This window comes from Rousettus aegyptiacus, unplaced genomic scaffold (genome assembly GCF_014176215.1).
Source record: "Rousettus aegyptiacus isolate mRouAeg1 unplaced genomic scaffold, mRouAeg1.p scaffold_m13_p_11, whole genome shotgun sequence".
NCBI classification, from domain to species: Eukaryota; Metazoa; Chordata; class Mammalia; order Chiroptera; family Pteropodidae; genus Rousettus; species Rousettus aegyptiacus.
Window position 1 is genome coordinate 2,743,946 of NW_023416286.1, and position 15,764 is coordinate 2,759,709.

The window sequence follows — 15,764 nt, forward strand, 5'->3', positions numbered from 1 at the left end:
CCAGATATTTTCCAACCTTAGACCTCTAGGAGCTACCCCAGGTGCCAGGGAAACGGGATAGTGAGAGTGTGTGCGGCTTTAGTAGTCCACAAGGGTTCGGAGAGGCCACGCTGGTGTACGGACAGCAGCACGGTTTGCTGGCTGAGTTCCCTCTTCTTTAAGGGAGGTCAGTCTTTGTCTCTGAAGGCCGTCCACTGATTGGATGAGGCCCACCTACATTTTGGAGCGTAATCTGCCTTATTTAAGATCTATCAATTTAAATGTTGATCTCATCTAAAAAAAAACACGTTCACAAAACTGTCTAGAATCTATGACCAACCATCTGGCCTAACCTAGGTGACAAAATTAGCCATCACCGGCCCTCTCCCTGCAACCATCCCAATGGATTCTCAGGGAAGACGCCACATTTACACGACGTCGGTCCTGCCCACGGTCCCCAGAAACGGGACAGGGCAAATATGAAGAGGGATGAGCCAGTAAGAAACCGATTTTGTCTGTGTGTCGTGATTGACGTCAGGAGTGTTTTTTTTTTTTTTTTGAAATCACAAACATCCTTAAGTTTGCTTTCAGAATTATTTTTCTAAAAATACTCCATTTGAGAGGAGGAGGAAAAAAAAACAAACATCCGAGGTTGCTCTCTCTGCGTTTATGTCTGTACAGTGATACTTCTCGGGTTCTGTCAATAGAGATGAAAGAGAAGAATGTGAAGCTGTCTGTAGATTCCTTTGCTTCATTAAAGATGCACAGATTAGGCATCTGAGGCCTGCTTTGCACTGTTTAAAGAATTTGTTTTCTTACCAGACAAATTATCCAACAAAATGACAGGCATTGAGTTTACCGAAATCGTGAAGATTGTTTTTCAGTGACAGCGTGGCGGGTTTTGATCCTTGAAAACGATCCACTTTCAAAGAACTGAGTAATTACTGAGATTGGCAAATTGCAGTCCTAAAAACCTGACAGTTATAGGTTAGAAATGATAATAATTTCTTCGTGTGAGCAGCTGCTAAAAGCCATGAACGATGGCATCAAAAATTTAGATGTGAAAATTAAAAAAAAAAAAGAAATAGAGGAAATATGAGTATAATATAAAAGCCAAAGATTGATTGCAAGAGAATAAATAGAGAATGGTAAAAATTTTATCAGAGAGCAGATGTAGAATGTTCTTTCATGGGAATATAATTTGCTGCCACTTGAATTCAATCTATCCACTCTAGCAATCATGCATATTTTACAATGTGATGATGATAAAACTTTAAAAGCCTAATCTCTTGTTTCAATAATGTCAATTTTAGGAGAACTTTGTATCTATTTCAACGTTAAAAGAGTATCAAATTCATTCAGGGTTTATCTCCTCAATAGCTCAGATCAAAGCTTCGTAGCCCCTATTAAAGAATATTGTTAAATACTTGTGATTCCTGAATATGCTTGACCCAAAATGTATTGTGATTTAGAGCAGAATTAATCAACAGATGTATCTTTTCATGCGTAGCCTCTGGCACAATTTTTTTTTTAACTGAAAGGAAATAGATTTTTAGTTGCCTTATTTTTTCATTTTTAATATGATGAAACACTGAGAATAGGAATTGTGAGTCCAGAATTGCATACCTAGACGATAACCAGAAGACAGACCCTAGTCTAAACCGTTCAGTACAGCAAAAAACAACAGGAACGTTACGTTATTAAACTTAGGAAAGAATAGAACCGCGAGTCTTTTATTTAATGCACATCTGTTGACTTCAGCTCTGTGCCAGGCGCTGTTCTAGGTGCTGAGAATTCAGCAAGACTCACCCTAGAACTTCCGTTTGGGCGCAACTTTCTTGAGCATCGCTGGCAGCGCCACCTTGCCCATGCAAATGGGCTCAGGAGGTGACCCGGTGCCTCTTGTTTTTAGCTACATGAACAGGTCATGGGGGCCTGACAGCACAGCTTCCCATCAGCCTCTCTGCCATTCCAAATAGCCTCCTCTCCCTCATCAACGGTTTTCTACGTCGCCTGGAAAAGACTTACTGTCAACTGATGAGGTTCATCTACTTAATGTGAAGACTACGTTACCATAGGAATTGTGCCTTTTCCCCTTAGGAGTAATGAAACTTTCATAATTCTACAAACACCTGCTCAATTCTTGCCTCGCTTCCCTGATGTTATTTATTTATTTATTTATTTATAGATTGACTGCTTGTACAAAGTCCGATGATGTTGTAGCAAGCGAGATAAAAAAATCACACAGAGCGAGTTCTTTTTCCTTCAAGTGAAAGGTAGATTCATAGAGTATTAGAACAGGAGGAGGCCTGAGAGGTCGTCCAGGTGTGTTGTCGACCTAGGGGTGAAGACACTGGGGTCCAGGTCGGGTAAGTGACCAGGGAGGGGGCAGCTCGGGGCTGCTGGGGTGGTCGTTGCCGAGCCTTGGTCTCCCGGCCCGGTTTGGTCCTCGTCCCGTGATGCGAAGTCCTCTGACTGAGCTTCTGGTCGTTGCCATAGGTCGCAGAACGCCCTGGGAAAGAAGAATTTTGTTCTCCCCCCTACGCACCCTACGAAGTCCCTCCGCCCTTCTACCGGTCGGCCATGCTCCTCAAGCCCCAGCTGGGGCTGGGTGCGATGTCCCGCTTACCGTCCGCAAAGAGCAGGATCCTGATCGCCAGCCAGAGGTCTTCGGCGAGCGCCATCCACCCACCGGGACCCATAGCGACGGCCGCCAGTCTCTACAACCCTGACCCCGCAGGTATCCGATCCGACAGTCTTGCTTTGGCCCGCCACGCTTTACTGTTTAAAAGCGATTTACGTGATTACTGTTTAAGTCAGATAAAATGGAGTAAGTGTGTAAAATATGAACACCTCTCACCTTTGAGGAGAAGCCTTTTTCTGTTCTTCCATCTGATTGTAGATAGACGCGTGTCAAGACTCATCTGTCTGCAGCTGTCATCCTCCATGTCACCTTTGAAATGATGGCCCTTGCAGCCACGTCCTCACTTCCTGTACTTTCTTCCTTCTCTAGTACATCCCGTGGACCAGGGTTCAGGAACGTTCATCCATAAGGGGCCGGGGAGTGAATATTTGAGGCTTTTTGGGCCCTGTGGTTTGTGCTGTGACTACTCAGCGTGGGAGCAGCCACAGATGACTCGTGGGTGGACGGATGTGGCCCCCGTGCTCATATAACTTAATTTACAAAACGGTGGGCTGGATGTGGCCCGTGGGCCGCAGTTCATCGAGCTCTTCCGTAGGACTGCACTGACCGTGTACCCTTTCCCCTTCTGACCACAAATACCGAGCACAGGATGTCCCGGCCACCTCTCTGGGCCCCGTCGTCCTGCTCCAATGTGCTCTACTTCTTTCTCTCTCTCCATTCTTTGGGTGACGTGGTTTCCTCTAGGTTTAACGGATCATTTTATTATAAAAACGATACACACCTGGCTGGAGACATGGAAGCGTTGGTCGGCAGCGGCTGGATAGCGCTTAAAGCAATGACGCCCCCTTCCCCGGGTGGCCGTCGCTGCCCAGCACCCCTTCGCCTGCTTCCGTGAGTTAGTTATATATCTGACGTGAAACGGGCTTACGTGCAATCGAAACAGCAGACCGTAGCAAAGTTAATAGTTTTTATGCACAAAATCCGGAAAAAGTACTAAAAGTAGACTAAGTCGGCATTCATCCCGCAAAAGTCGGCTTTCGAGTGATGCAAGGTCTTTAGGAATATGCCACATTTGGGTTGTTTTCAGTTCTTGGCTATAACAAGTGGATGTTCATATACGGAGCTTTCTGTGGACAGTTTCACTTCTCTTGGGCAAATACCAAGACATAAAATTCCTGGGTGTTAGGGTTGCTGTATGTTTAATTTTGAATGAAATTGCCAAACTGTTTTCCGAAGCAGTTTTCCTCTTTGCCACGAGCAGTCTGTGAGAATTGTTATTGCTTCGTATCCTCACCAGTATCTGGCATTGTTAGTCTTTTTAAAATATCAGCCATTCTAGTGGGCATGCGCTCATACAAAACCATGATTAGTTTGCGTTTACATTTCACTAATGGCTAGTGATGACACACATCACTTTATGCATTTTTTAAAAATTTGTGTGTGTGTGTGTGTATAAATCTGATTGTTTCATTATTTGGTTTTAAAAGATCTTTATATATTCTGAATGCAGGTTTTGTTTTAGACAGGCCTTTTGGAAATATTTTCTTCTGGTGTTGCCCTAGACTTTTTATTTTCTTAGCAGTGTTTTTCAAAGTGCGGGCTTTTAATTTTGATAAATTCTAGTTTACAAGACTTTTCTTTTATGGCCTATGATTTTTGATTCCTATATAAGAAAGTCTGCCTAACCCAAGGTCTGAAATATTTTCTATATTTCATAGAAGTTCCATTATTTTATTTCTTATGTTTAGGTCTATAATTCATTTTGAGTTAATTTTTGTATGTAGTGCGAGTTATGGGTTAAGGTTCATTTTTTTTTTTTTTTTGCATATAATGTGTTCTATTCCAACTCCACTTTATGAAAATATGATACTTTTCCCATTGGGAAGGGACTTAATAAACGTAAGTCTGTTTTTGGATTCTATGTTCTGTTCCGTTGGTCTGCATCTCTCTCCTTCTGCCATTACCACATTCTCTTGAATATTATAGATTTGAAGTAATCTTGAAAATAAGTAAACCAGGTAGTCGAATCAGCTCATCAATTTCTTAAAAAAAATTGCTGTGATTTTGATTGAGATTGGGTAGACCTACATATAAATTTGGAAAGAACTGTGTTTTTAACAACATTAAGATTTCCAATCTAGGAACATAGTCTATCTCTCAGTTTATTTGGGCCTTCTCTAATTTCTCTTAGTAAGATTTTCTAGTTTAATGTAGAGATGGCGTACATTTAAATTTTTTTCTATGTATTCATTAGCCCCCAAGAAGTAAAAGGGACCCCACTGTCTATTGATATATGAACAGATAAACAAAATGTGGTGTATATATATCTTTGATGGAATATTACTCAGCCTTAAAAAGGAAGGGATTTTTGATACACACTACAACATGGATGAATCTTATGCTAAGTGAAATTAACTAGTCACAAAAAAGTACTGTGATTTCATCTGCGTGGGGTGTCTAGAATAATCCAGTTACTAGAAGCGGAGTTGAATGGTTGTTCTTGGAGGCAGGGGAGAGGCGGAGTTCACGTTTAATGGGGACAGGGTTTCAGTTTTGCAAGTTGAAAAAGTTCTGGAGAGGGAAGGTGGTGATAATTCCGCAGCAACGTGACCATACTTAACCCTACACGCTGTGCACTTAAAATCGTTCGGATGGTACATTTTGTGTCGCGTATAATTTACCACAATTAAAAATTCCCTGCATTTTTGTTGGTTTATGTTATTGCCAACTTTTAAAAATTATAACTTCTAGCTACAGCTCATGGATTTGGGGTATTTATTTTGATCATTCAGTTAAAAGGGTTTTCGGATTTCTCTTGCGACTTCTTGTCCTATAGGTTATTCAGCTTGTGTTGCTAATTTCCCCAAACTTGGGAATTTTTCAGCTACCCTTGTGTTGACTTTTAGTTTTACTCTACTGCAATCAGGGACCCCTTTGTTTGACTTGAGTCCTTAGAAGCTCACCTGACAACCAAAACAGTTCCAATGCTTGGCACGCCATTGTATAAATGTTAATTAGGTCTAATCGGTTGATCTTGTTGTTGGAGTCCTGTATTTTTTGTGCTCCATCAATTACTTAGAGAGGATTGGTGACATCAATAAATGTGATCGTAGATTGTAAAAGTTCTTCTTTCGGTTAAACTAATTTTTACTTCGTATTTGAAAGATCTTAATGTGTATAAATGTGTTTAGAATTTTGCTGGCTTTTTACTGAATTCACATTTCCTACGTTTTGTTTCGCAATTGTTTATGGCAGTTGCCATATCAATTACATTGTCATGGGTGGCATTTCTTTTCCGTACCCATCAAAGATCGTTAGCATCAGACGGTGTTTGTTGCATCTAATAAAAACTTTCTTTCCCTTTGGCGTTTACTGTTTTAGTTCCAGGCTATTTATGCAGTGGTTGACTTCCGGACTTTTTTTGTTTTGTTTTTCGTTTTCAGAGTGTTTTTAACATGTGGCCAAATAGGTTTGCACGTTGTGGTTGACTGGAGTCCCATGCCCAACAGGTAAGGGCTCCGTGTCGATCCTGATTTGGTATTTTCATATCTTCATCTTCCACGTTCACTCCAGGCCCTGAGCTCCGTCACCTGGACACCTGGGGACTGCAGGTAGGGACGGCCTGTAATGCCACAGCCCGTGCTCTAGTGTTTCCATATTGCCAACCTCAAGCGACTTCCCGTATTCTGAGTTCTGACCTGGTGTGATGTGCGAATTGCATGTAGTACATTAGGAAAAGTCAAGCCTCTAACAAGCCAGTCGACCTGTGCCTCAGACTTCGGGAGGCGTTCACGATGGCTCTAGTCCCGGGCTGGCTCTGCGGGCTCCAGTCAGGGCAGCCTGGCTCGGAGTGGCCCCGGAGCGCTGGAAATGCAGCGAATGCACAGTGCCTCACGAATCAGCTTCTCCCAGAGCTTCTAGGTCGTAAATTAATGCCCTTCCCTAAGGCCCTTAAGTTTTGCAGACCTCGAGGTGACCACGTCTGCTGAAGAATAAGCGAACCTAAACACTTCCTTACTGCTGACATCATTTCTGTTTTTTTTTTTTTAAATGTATTTTCTGACTCTATCATCACATGTAAAACTATGAAGTTTTACGGTCGTCAGGCCTGGGTACAACACTCAGGTGCTGTCTAAGTGCCCCAGATACAGCAGGGCTGTTGCTTCCCTTAAGGGCATAAAATCTGTGTCAGTAAAAGCTAAGATCGTGTGTAAAAACCATTTGAGGTTAGATCTCTCACTTCTGAGAAGTAAAAAGGCGGTACCTTCGATTACTGCCTTTTTAGCAGATCCGTATTTTTATGTTATTTCTTCAGAAGAACATCTCTCATGACCTAAAACATGGTATAAAAATACTTAACCTATGCAGCAGCGTGCAGCACATCAGGATGTAATTTCTGCTCGTGGAAATCGCTGGACCCAGCATCGCCAAAGGCATGCGGTTTCGTTTCCGCCAACGTGAGCTGAAAGAGCTATCGTATTTTTCGTCCAGAGTAGTTAAAGGGTCAGAATAGAAAATATTTAAAGACTAGATAACAATGCTCCATTATATAAAGAACCAGAGAAGTTTGATCAGATGAGAGAATTTTCTCAACTTACATTTGGTTTTGTTATGAATTCTGCATATTAAGATAAATTTCGTTTTAGAGTTCAACATACCATGTAAACTTTCCTCTTTGGTAACTTTTTTTTTTTTTTGAACACAGAGTGAATCCTACCACATTTAAAGATGCAGACAATTAATGACATAGATCTAAAAGAGCGAGTAAATCGGAACATTTTAAAACACAGGCACAGTTAATATTTCTTGAAAAGTCTGGTCGGGAAAATGTCAGAAATTTAGCAGAATGTCAGCATTCTCTCGATATTTTAAAGCAAGAATGCTGAGGCGACAACATTCTTTTTCCCTTATGGTTTTTGCCTTCAAAGCATAGAGTGATTCTGAATATCCTGGTCTGTATTGGAAGACCGGTTTCGGTTTTTAACGAATGTAGCGTCTGTGAAGGACGTCAGCTTGACATTTTGGGGAACCTTCAGTGCTGGAAAGGAGGAAGCCTGCAGAGGAGGAATTCATGGGCCTCTGGCTCATGCGAAGCTCCGTGATGTGCTGATGGAAGGAGTTATTGGGGGGGCAGCTTATCCTGTACTGACAAGTCGAGGGGCGCTTTGGGAGCTGGGCCCGGGAGGGTTAGTGCGATGAACGGGGCGACCCAGTGAGGTCGGTGTAGGGAGAATGCAGCAGGGACATGGAAGTGTGTGGCTTCAGGAGAGAGAGACCACGTGGTTCTATGGGCGTCACCGGACACGAGGCCAGATGAGTCGGTAGGGGCCAGACTGTGACAGGCTGTCACTTCCAGGCTACGTTTGGAGGGCTTTGTTTGGGGTAGGGACTTGGAAACCTTTAAGTCTGTAAATAGAGAATGGACATACTCTCATACTTGAAGAGCTCGTTGTGAGCAGCGGAGGGGGTGAGTAAGGGTTAGGAGGCCGGAAGGGCCAATGAGGACATTGCTATTGGGGTGTACGCACGAGAAGGTCATGCTTTCATACTGTGTCATCTTTTCCAGATTTTTATAATGGCTCCTATTGCTTTTTTGATCACGATCGTTTTTCAGTGGAGTGCCTGTGTTCCAGCATTTACGGGGAGCAGGTGTGCAGCCGGCTGGGCATTTCCTCCGCTCTGAGTCGGGCAGACCAGGTCCTCATGCCGGACTCTGGGGGTACCAGCTCCTCAGTCCCCGCCCCCGTGAACCTCGCTTTCTCCTTCTCTAGAATGAGGATAATCCCAGAACCTGCAGCCCTCGATCGTTGAGAGGACTGAGCTGAAGCTCCTAGAATAGCACTTGGTGTTCAGAATGCAGTTGGCCAACGAGAGCACCTCCCGCAGCCCCCAAGGCGTCCGGGGCCAGGTGTGCTCCTGCCTCCTCCCCTGAGCCTGTCTGTGACCTTCCTTCCTGCTACGCGTCACCACGGCGGCCTCCGTGCGGCTCCTCAGCCCTGCTGACCTCCTCCTGCCTTGTGGCCCTCTGCACCCACCATGCCTTCTGGAACATGCCTTCTCCAGTACCCTCCGAGACGGGCGCTGGCTCCTCCTTTAGATTTCAAGGTCCATGTCACTGCCCCAGAAAGAGGCAACCGGACCCCCGTTCTCTACAATCCCCCCTTCCCCACCAGATTCTTTCTAACACACTCTCCTGTTTGTTTCCTTCTCGGGCTTTATCGGGGTCTGTAACTTCCTTATTTTGCTTTTATGAATTTATCGTCTCCCCCTCCTCCGCGCCCGCCCTGCAATGTATAGTCTATGATGACAGAGGGATTTATAACATCAGTATCCACCAAACAAACAATAACAGCAGTGGAAGTAACAGACTCGTCATTATGGAAAACCGATCAAAGCCCCGAGTGTTTCGGAGCAGGGTAGGCAAAGTGAGGGCTGGATGGTGAGTATTTCAAGCTCCGTGGGCCCAGCTGTCTCCGTGACCACCACTCGGCTGTGCAGAGGCGATGCAGAGGCAGCCGCGGACACACTGCGAGGGGGGCGGCCCGGCTGCCGCCCGGCCCAGCTCTTTGTAGAATGACAGACGGCAAGTCTGTGGCCTGTAGTTTGCTGACCCGCCAAGAGCTGTTTGAGAGAATCACCAGTCTTTGAGATGATCAGAGCCATTCCTTTATTTCTTTATTCAACGTATTGTTCACTCAGCCATTCAAAAGATTTTCCTGAGGACCCACTATGGGCCAGATGCTGGTCTGTGTGTTCGGGATGCACCCATCAAAGATAGGGGCCACGACTTTATGGGGAGATGGAGAGAGAAATCAGTAATTATGTCAGGAGGAGAGAAGCATGTGATAGATGTGTGAGGAAGAAACCCAACTCAGCCCGGGCAGACAGGGGCTCTGGAAGGACTTTCTAAAGGATGCGAGTTGAGCTGAATTTTGAAGGATTAGCAGTTTGCCAAGTGGAGAGTTTGCCAGGTGGCGAGTTTGCCAGGTGGCGAGTTCACCAGGTGGCGAGTTCACCAGGTGGGGAGTTCACCAAGTGGGGAGTTCACCAGGTGGGGAGTTCGCCAGGTGGTCATCAGTTCAGGTGATTTGGATCCCTTACAGGGACTCAGCAGGGAGCATTGGGGGGGGGCTTGTTTTGTAGGATTGGGGGTAGTGATGGACAGTTACGTGGCACATGCAAAGTTTGAGATTCCTAAGGGACATTGGGTAGATGTTCCAAAGGGCAGAAATTGGGCTGGAGAAAAGTCTGAGCCAAAGATAAAGGGCCATTCCAGGGAACAGATGGGCAGATCGGGGAGGGGGGGGGGCTGGAGGAAGGAAAGGGTCAGAAAGGGGACTTTATACCCAGCTTTAGGGAGCAGCTGAAGACGGGGCCTGCAAGAGATAGGCACGAGGCGGGGGGACAGGAAGCTGTGGGGCTTGGGGTGTAAGGAAGGGGGAAATGGTTGAAAGGGTCTCACGGAAGAACGGACGAGGGAGAAAGCAAAGAGGCTGCTGGAATCGGAAATTAGGAAACAGTTGGTGACCTAGTTTTGAGTGAGCCATTTCAGAAAAACGTGGGGGCGGAAGTCACATCCCGGAGGCTGAGAAGTGAATGGAAGGTGTGGCCGCGGAGTGATGAGAACAGACCGACCAGCTTCTAAGAATGACGGGGAGAAAGAGCCGCGGCCGCCCCCAGGGGAGGCGGGGCTGGGCTTCGTTTTGTGTCCAGAGTGTGGTGGGAGGGAGAGGAGCTGGTGTGCAACGTGAGGGGTGGGGAGGGGAGACCCCGGGAGGGCGAGGCTTGGACCGGAAGTCAGGGCGACTCTCCCGAGGCCAGGGGTGGGACAGGAAGTGGGGACCGATTCTCCCGAGGCCAGGGGCAGGACGGGCGAAGTGTGGGGCTCGGCGTCAGGAATGAGGACGGTTTATTGACACCACCTCAGGGCCACTGCACTGTGTCACCGTCTTCCTTAACTTCGGGAGGACGATGGCATCTGCCAAGGAGGATTTAAATTGGACGGGCAGACGTCCCCGTGAGACAAGCAGGTGGATTACCGAGATGGTCAAAGAGCTCGTACCCCGTTCCTGTGGTGGCTTCACGATGCTGAGGGCCTTGGGACCTGCCCCGCAGAGGGGCGTGTGACTCGTTCTCCATGCCGTCGAGAGGGACAATGACAGGGCATGTGCTTTCGCTGTGCACCCGGCACACAGCGCTGTGCTGTGTGCGGCTTGCTGTCGCCGTGACCGAGCATGCCCAAATGTCCCTGGAGAAAGTTATTAGAAGCGCAGGTGACCGGGGCCCAGATCTGGAGAGTCAGCTGCAGTGGCTCCGGGGCGGGGCCCGGGCAGAGCAAAGACCATTTACATGTCAGTGAATATTTATCGAGCACCTACTATGGGTCGAGTCGTTTCAGGCGCCGAGGCTACGGCCAGGAACAGGATGGAGGAGACCCCCCAGGGAGTCACGGCCCACGATGCGCGTGATCGCCGTGCGGGCGAAGCCTTCCGCGCTCAGCAGGACATGGCGGGGGGGGGACTCCGACACCGCGTTGGGGACCAGGAAAGCTTCTCGGGCGTCGTGTGGTGTGAGGGCAAAGGATTCGAGGTGGCGGGGTGGGGCGCGGGGTGAGGGATGAGGACACGGCGGGAGTGGGAGGGAGGGTGTTCCAGGCAGACGTGATGGGACCGGCCAAGGTCCGCGTGGCCGGAATGCAGCGTGTCGGGACAGGGCGAGAAGAGGGGCGGAGCATCGTGGCGAGGCGGCGGGCCGCGCTGAAGAATTCGCCTTTTATCCTAAGAGCAAGATGGAGCCGCTCAAGGGTGTCGAGCGAGGGGCCGATGCGACCGTGCTTCGGTCTTAAAAATATCAGTCTGGAGAAGGGCCTGAGGGACAGGAATGGGGTGCCGTGGGGTACGGGCCTGGAGCCAGACCCTGCAGGAGGCTGTTGCAGTATGTCGCCCCCTCCCCACAGCCAAATGGGTGTGGGGGGCTGAGCGGGGGAGGGGGAGAAGTAGGTGGGCTTCAGAAACTGGAGTCGACTGACTCTCTCGCCCTGTGAGTCAAGGTCACGTCGGAGTAGATTAGAAGGGAAGCTGATGAGGGCGTGAAAAGCCGGGAGTAATGTCAGCCCAGGCCCAACTCTGTGACGAAAATCCGCTCCTAATTCTAATAGGACTCCGCTGAAGGCTGTGGCCCTTGTGATCAGCTGATGCTTCTGTGTGCCTTTTAAAATGATAATAAACACGAGGATGAATGACCTGGATTTTTTTTCTGTCCTGTTCTCCGTGACTTTGGTTGGTGTGGAATTTCCAGACGTCCGTCTGGTCTATCGCTGCGCCTGAGCACACGGCACGGAGCCGTCTTCCTGGGCTTGCTCGGTGCAGAAAGGGGCTGTGCCCCTGTCCGCGCACGCTCTGTCCCTTCCTTAATCCCCCGGCACGTACGACCACGATCTCAACGTGCAGGTTCCGAGGGCGGAGAACCCTGAGCGGTGTGGGCGGCTGGGGTCTCAGACAGGGTGAGCGAAGGGGCCGTGCAGTGAGTACCTCCCGTGCGCCCCGTGTCCCCCCGCTGCCTCGAGGGTATTCCATCCCGCGCTTCTGTGGGTCGTCTCGGCGCCAGGTTGTTCTTCGGGAACTCCCCGCGTCTTTCTCCTGGGATGCAGCCTTGTGATCCACCCCGTCGGTCTCCTTGTTGGCTTTGCTGGAGCACGTCCTCAGCAGTTTCCCAAGAGGGTTCAAGGAAAGCAACCCAGCAGAGTTTTCGCGTTTCGGAAACCGTCTTTTGTCAGCATTCACTAAATTAAATCTGCTTTAGTAGGCTGAAAATGATTTTCTTTCAAAACATAAAAACTTCCAGTGTTGCTCAAAAGACACTCGTGCTAGTCTGAGAAATACCCTTCTGTAGGAGACCTGATTTTTTTTTCTTCCTGAAAGCTTTAGGATCTTCTCCTGTCCTGGTGTTTTATAAATTACCAGGTGCGTGCACAGGTGCATCGGGGAGAGAGAGGGAGAGAAAGAGCGAGCGAGAGAGAGAGAGAGAGAGGCGATCTCTCTTTCTTCATTTTAGACGATCTTCCTGGACTTATTTTCTAGCTCCTCTGTGAACTGTTGCTCGGCTATTTTTAATTTCGAGAACTCTTCTATGGTTTCCGATCGCCTCTTTCATCGCATATCGCTCTGTATTTTATTGTCTTAGTATCTTCCCAAATGTCTCTGAGAATACAAATTCGATTTTTTTTTTGAAAAATACATTTTGTTGCTTGAATTCTCTGTACATCCCAAGAGGCAGCTTTTTTTTTTTTTTTTTAAATATGTGTCTTTTGTTTCATGCTGGAAGATTTTCCTCAAATCCTCTGAGATCATTCGCTCTTATCATGGAGTTGGATGACCTTGGGGTTCGTTTGCTCCCAGTCCCTCTCCCCCTGGGGCTGGGCGGGAGGTAGATAACTGGACAGCGCGTACCTGGACGAGGAGGCTGGCGGGGTGCGGCGACAATCTCGCTCCCATTTCTCAGCCCATTTTCCCCGCTCCGTCGCTGGGGTCAGCGCCTCTGCGCCCTTGGGTGCCCACGCTGGGAGGTTGACGTTGCACCCTCTCCCGCACTGTCGCTCCCTGTGGGCTCTTCTTTTCCTCTCTGCCCGTCAGCTGGGCCGCCACCCGTGCTCCGTGCCCCGGAAGCTGCTGAACTCGCTGGCTCAGTGGGGACCCGATTCTCCTCTGTTGTTCTGTGTGCAGATATGTAAAGCCCTGACCAGAAGGAGCCCGATAACTGCTAGCTGGCGTTCTTAACTGTGTCTCTTAACATTGAATTTCTCTCCGTTTACATCATCTTTGCTTAGAGAGGGTAAAAATACCTGTGTTTTGTCTCCCACCTCGAGCCACAGTCTCCTTTCCGCTAAAATCTAGTGTTGATAACAGCACCTCTTGGGGTGCTGCTCGGTACTGTAAGGTGCATCTGTCCCGCGAAAGCGCGGGGAAGGTGTGTCATGCCATTATGTTGAATCTCCTGAGTTTTTTTCCTTAGCAAACAGGACAAGTGATTTGCGTCTTCCATTTTGAAATGCTAAAGCCATTTACCAGAAAACAGATGATTCAACTGCATTTGCTCGTAAAAATATTGTTCCTCTGTTTGAGCTTTGAGCCTGATCGTGTTCCTGAAAAATCGCTAATATAAATAGGATCCGGGGGCTTTATCAACCCACGTTTGTAAGAGCAATTTAGCATTATCGGCGGATTTATGATGAGTTTAAAATAATTGACCAACTTTTCTAATTCTGTAAGTGCTAGTACAATGTCACCTGCGTTTGACACACCTTTTCAGAACAATGTCACCTGCGTTTGACACACCTTTTCAGACAGCTTCTGCCTGTGAGTGGATCTGCGCAGTGACGAGGCGTGACGTGGATATCGACATCATCGCGCCTTCTTCCCGTAGTGCTCTTTGTGGGGCCCTTCCCGACCCCGCCCCTCTCCTGCCCCCCCCACACGGGCTTTGAGTCATTCACACCCCACCCAGACATGCGTGGGAAGGCCAGCTCACTCACGTGGTCGTTTAATTCTGATGCGGTGGAAAAACAAGTCACTGGATACTTGCGAATCACACGCAGTCGCTTCAGGCGATAAAACAGGCTCTGAACAGAAATCCAAACGCGGACTCTTTTCCAACGTAGCCATACCACTTTGGAGCCCCACCAGGGGTGCCCGAGGGCTCTCTTCCTCTGCGACCTCTCCCACGGGTGTTGTTATCTGCCTTTTCATTCTGACTCTCCCCTTGGTGTGAAGTGGTATCTCGTTGTGGTTTCAATTTGCATTTCCCCAGCGGCTAATGATGTTGAGCAGGTGCTTGTGTGCTTATTGGAAGAGTCACCTGCTTCTTGGACATTTCCATGTCTTCTTTGGAGAAATGTCTCTTCCGGTCCCTTGCCCGTGTTTAAACTGAGTTGTCTCTTTATTGCTGAGTATCGGGAGTTCTTTGTATATTTTCAATGTAAGTCCCTTATCACATATTTGATTTACAATTTTTTTTTTTTTTACTATTCTGCGGGTGTCTTTTCACTTTCTTAACTGAATCCTTTGAGATTAAAAAAAAAGTGTTTAATTCTGATAATGTCTGATTTATTGCCTTCTTTCTTCTGTTGCCTTTGCCTTTGCTACTATATCTCAGAGGCTTACCCTAACTCGAGTTCGTGAACATTTAGGACTCTCCTTAAGCGTTTTGGAGTTTTATTGCTCCGATGTAGATCTGTCGCCCATTTCACGTTGGGCACTGCACGCGGTGTGGGGTAGGGGTCAGCTACCTTCCTTCGCACGCGCCTGGTCGGTTTTGCCAGCACCGAAGCTGCTTTTTAAAAGGTTAGTGACCTGGCATTGCTGAGATACTGTTACTCTCGCAGGCCACTCTCGTGGTCGTGGCTTGTCACCCCGAGGGGCTTTTCCCCCCTACATCCAGATGCCCAGCTATTCTATAAGTGCTGAAGTCTCTGGTTAAGCCCGGGAGCCACCACTCTTGGGTGAGCAGCCATCCTGGGGAGTCTGTTTGGGGGCCGAGGGGTTTCCCGGAATGTGGGACTTTTAGGGCTTGAATAGGACAGTCCCTGTGTAAAGCCGAGACATCACCATTCTGGTGGACATTGGAATGAGCCCTGTCCTCTAATCTGGAGGGTCGGATGTTAGCTGAGCTGCAATCATCCCCGAGCCAGAGGCTGGAGGGTGCATTTCCAAGGCGACTCGTTCACACGGCTGACAGGTATGTGCTGGCCATGGGCGGGAGGCCTCAGCCCCCTGCCCTGGGGCTCTGTCTGCCCCGAGCTGCTCGAGAGTTATAGCATGGTGCTTGGCTTCCCCGAGGTGAGTGGCTGGAGAGACAAGAGGGGCGGGGGAGCTCCAGTGTCTTTACAGTCAACCCAAGAAGGTTCAACCCAGGAAGGCGCTCCGTAGTCTCCTAGTCACACGGTCAGCCCTGACTCAGCGGGGAGGGCCCCGCACAGGGCGTGAGAGCTGGGAGGAGAGGCGACCCCAGGGGACAGCGCCTCCGAGTCTGGCCACCACAGTCTGCCCTCCGGCTTCTGATGGTCGGCCCCTCCCACATGCAACAAACACTCACCCCATTGGTGGCCCCCCAAAATCAGCTCAACACCCAGAATGTCATCTATTCG

At 48.3% G+C, this 15,764-nt stretch overlaps 1 protein-coding gene across 5 annotated transcripts in view; it reads left to right on the forward strand.

The window, feature by feature from the left end:
• Positions 1-15,764, forward strand: part of MTUS2 (microtubule associated scaffold protein 2) — a 367,564-nt gene that overhangs the window by 123,212 nt on the left and 228,588 nt on the right. For all 5 annotated transcript variants that reach the window (XM_036228402.1, XM_036228401.1, XM_036228400.1 and 2 more), the window contains one exon: positions 2,479-2,719. In XM_036228402.1, coding sequence (XP_036084295.1) covers positions 2,479-2,719 — 241 coding nt within the window. The remainder of the gene's footprint in view (positions 1-2,478; positions 2,720-15,764) is intronic.